At 42.1% G+C, this 2,628-nt stretch overlaps 1 protein-coding gene across 1 annotated transcript; it reads right to left on the bottom strand.

Moving 5' to 3' along the window:
• Positions 1-901: 901 nt before the first annotated feature.
• LOC112504350 lies at positions 902-1,381 on the bottom strand. The gene has a single exon (XM_025108284.1). The coding sequence runs from the start codon at positions 1,379-1,381 to the stop codon at positions 902-904; it is 480 nt and encodes a 159-aa protein (XP_024964052.1).
• Positions 1,382-2,628: the final 1,247 nt, after the last annotated feature.

The following is a 2,628-nucleotide window of genomic DNA, read 5'->3' on the forward strand; positions in this document are numbered from 1 at the left end:
GATCACTCCATTGGTGCTTAGTCGGGTGAGTTGTGTTTGGATTAGTTCATGATGTGGGTGACAAAGAAAATAGTCTAAGGTTCAAAGTGGTGTGCAAAAGGGATAATGAAAACATAAGGGGTAGGCTTAAGGCTAGTGGTTTAACATAAAAATAGCAAATGATGGCCTTTATCATGTTTATTAGCATGTAAATATCATGTAGTCTTAAGGAGAGAAAGATCAAGTTCTAGAGACGCATATCTAGGCATGACACAATCACACAAGAAATGAATTTGAGACTAATATCAAGTGTTTAGTCTAAATAAAGTTAAAGTCTCACGGTGTTCAAAACTAGCTCAAGAGATTARCAATAGTCTACTTTGACCGATATGCTACCACTAATCACTCTAAGTGCTATCAATCAAGCTCAATCATGCTATACACGCATCCAAACTCATTGTCATCAACAATTTAAGCTCAATAAAAGCATGCTAACCCATTGTTAAAACGGACAAAGATCTTCATTTAAGCACAAAATTTGCAAAAAAGAAAAAATTTGGCCCCTAAAACCATTTATATACCCAATTCATGCAAATAACCCTCACCCCCACACTTAATTCATACATTGTCCTCAAGGTATGCAATAAGTAGAGGACACTTTAAGCAATTAAGGAAAAGGAAACAAAAAACTCCCCTGATTTGATGAGTGACCTCCCAATGTAAGAATCCGTGGAGATGGGCGTGTCTCTTCGAGCATCCAACATCCGGGGTGAACCTGAGAATGCAGAAATCTAAGAGTGAAACTAGAGAATTTAAAAATAAAATAAATAACTGAAAACAATAAATAGCAAGAAATGGAAATTCGTGGGTTGCCTCCCACGCAGCGCCTTTCTTTTATGTCTTTGGCTAGACCATACTCGGTTCAATTCTTGTAGTTTGGCGTGTCCAAAGCTACCCTCTCTAAATCCCTTCCATCAAAGCCTTCATAGAACGGCTTTAGCCTATGGCCGTTAACTTTGAATATCTGGCCCGTAGACAGACTTTGAATCTTTACTGCACCATGCTCAAAAACAGTTAAAACGACAAAAGGTCCTATCCATCTGGACCTTAATTTACCGGGAAATAACTTTAATCTAGAGTGATAGAGGAGAACTTTCTGACCTTTAGTGAAAGACTTACGTGAAATACGAGAGTAATGGAACGCCTTGGTCTTCGCCTTATAGATGCAAGCATTTTCGTAGGCATCATTCTGTATCTCCTCTAACTCTTGAATCTGAAGCTTCCTATGCGATCCCGCTTCATCCAAATTCATATTGCACGTCTTCACCGCCCAATACGCCGTGTGCTCTAATTCCACAGGGAGGTGGCAAGGTTTACCGTACACCAACCGGAAAGGAGACATACCTATGGGCATCTTGTGGGCTGAACGATAGGCCAACAAGGCATCATTAAGCCTTAAGCTCCAGTCTTTCCGATTGGGGTTCACAGTCTTCTCCAAAATGGACTTAATTTCTCTATTTGTTACCTCGGCTTGTCCGTTTGACTATGGATGGTAGGTGGTGGAGATGCGATGGATAATCCCATACTTCTTGAAAAGCGCGCCGATGACCTTATTGCAAAAATGGGTGCCTCGATCACTGGTGATGGCCTTGGGCATCCCGAACCTGGCAAATATGTGAGATTTGACAAAATCTGCAACTACACGAGAATCATCAGTTCGAGTGGCCTTTGCCTCAACCCATTTTGAGACATAGTCAATGGCCAATATAATGTAAAGATTACCGCAAGATGCGGGAAAGGGTCCCATGAAATCCATGCCCCAAACATCAAAAATTTCACACACAAGCATAGGAAATTGGGGCATTTGATTTCGGGAACTAATGTTTCCCGTCATTTGGCACCTCATGCAACTCTTACAAAAGCGATAACAGTCTCGCATAAGGGTCGGCCAATACAACCCACACTCTAGTACCTTTCGGTATGTCCGCTTATGGCCGAAGTGGCCCCCACAAGCATGGGAGTGACAAAACTGTAAAACAGACTGAAACTCCCCTTGGGGCATACATCGCCGGATAACTTGGTCCAGACAATGTTTCCAAAGTACGACTCGTCCCACATGTAGAGACGAGCCTATCTCCTAATCATTTCTCTATCGGGTCTAGATAACTCACATGGGACGCTCTTTGAAACCAAATAATTAACAATATCTGCATACCAGGGGGTTTCGCCCGAAACGGAGAAAAGGTGCTCATCTGGAAACTCATCAGTGAGTGCGCTTGGCTCTCCATCCAACACTAGCCGGCTAAGGTGGTCGGCAACATAATTTTCAGCTCCGCTCTTATCTCTAATCTCCAAATCAAACTCTTGGAGTAAGAGAATCCACCTTATCAACCTCGGCTTTGCGTCTTTCTTCTTGAGCAGGTACTTCAATGCGGCATGATCTGAAAAGACAATCACTTTAGTGCCAAGCATATATGATCTAAACTTTTCTAAAGCAAAAACAACTGCTAGCAACTCTTTCTCGGTGGTTGAGTAGTTGCATTGTGCACTATCAAGTGATCGTGATGCATAATAGATAACATAAGAGCTTTTACCGTATTTCTGTCCCAATACCGCTCCGACGGCGTGATTGCTAGCATCACACATAAT

This window comes from Cynara cardunculus, unplaced genomic scaffold (genome assembly GCF_001531365.2).
Source record: "Cynara cardunculus var. scolymus isolate 2C unplaced genomic scaffold, CcrdV1 Un_Scaffold_5313, whole genome shotgun sequence".
Lineage (NCBI taxonomy): Eukaryota > Viridiplantae > Streptophyta > Magnoliopsida > Asterales > Asteraceae > Cynara > Cynara cardunculus.

Excerpts from the sequence above, each read along its gene's own strand:
- LOC112504350 (XM_025108284.1), bottom strand. The coding sequence starts at position 1,381 with ATGTCTCCTTTCCGGTTGGTGTACGGTAAACCTTGCCACCTCCCTGTG.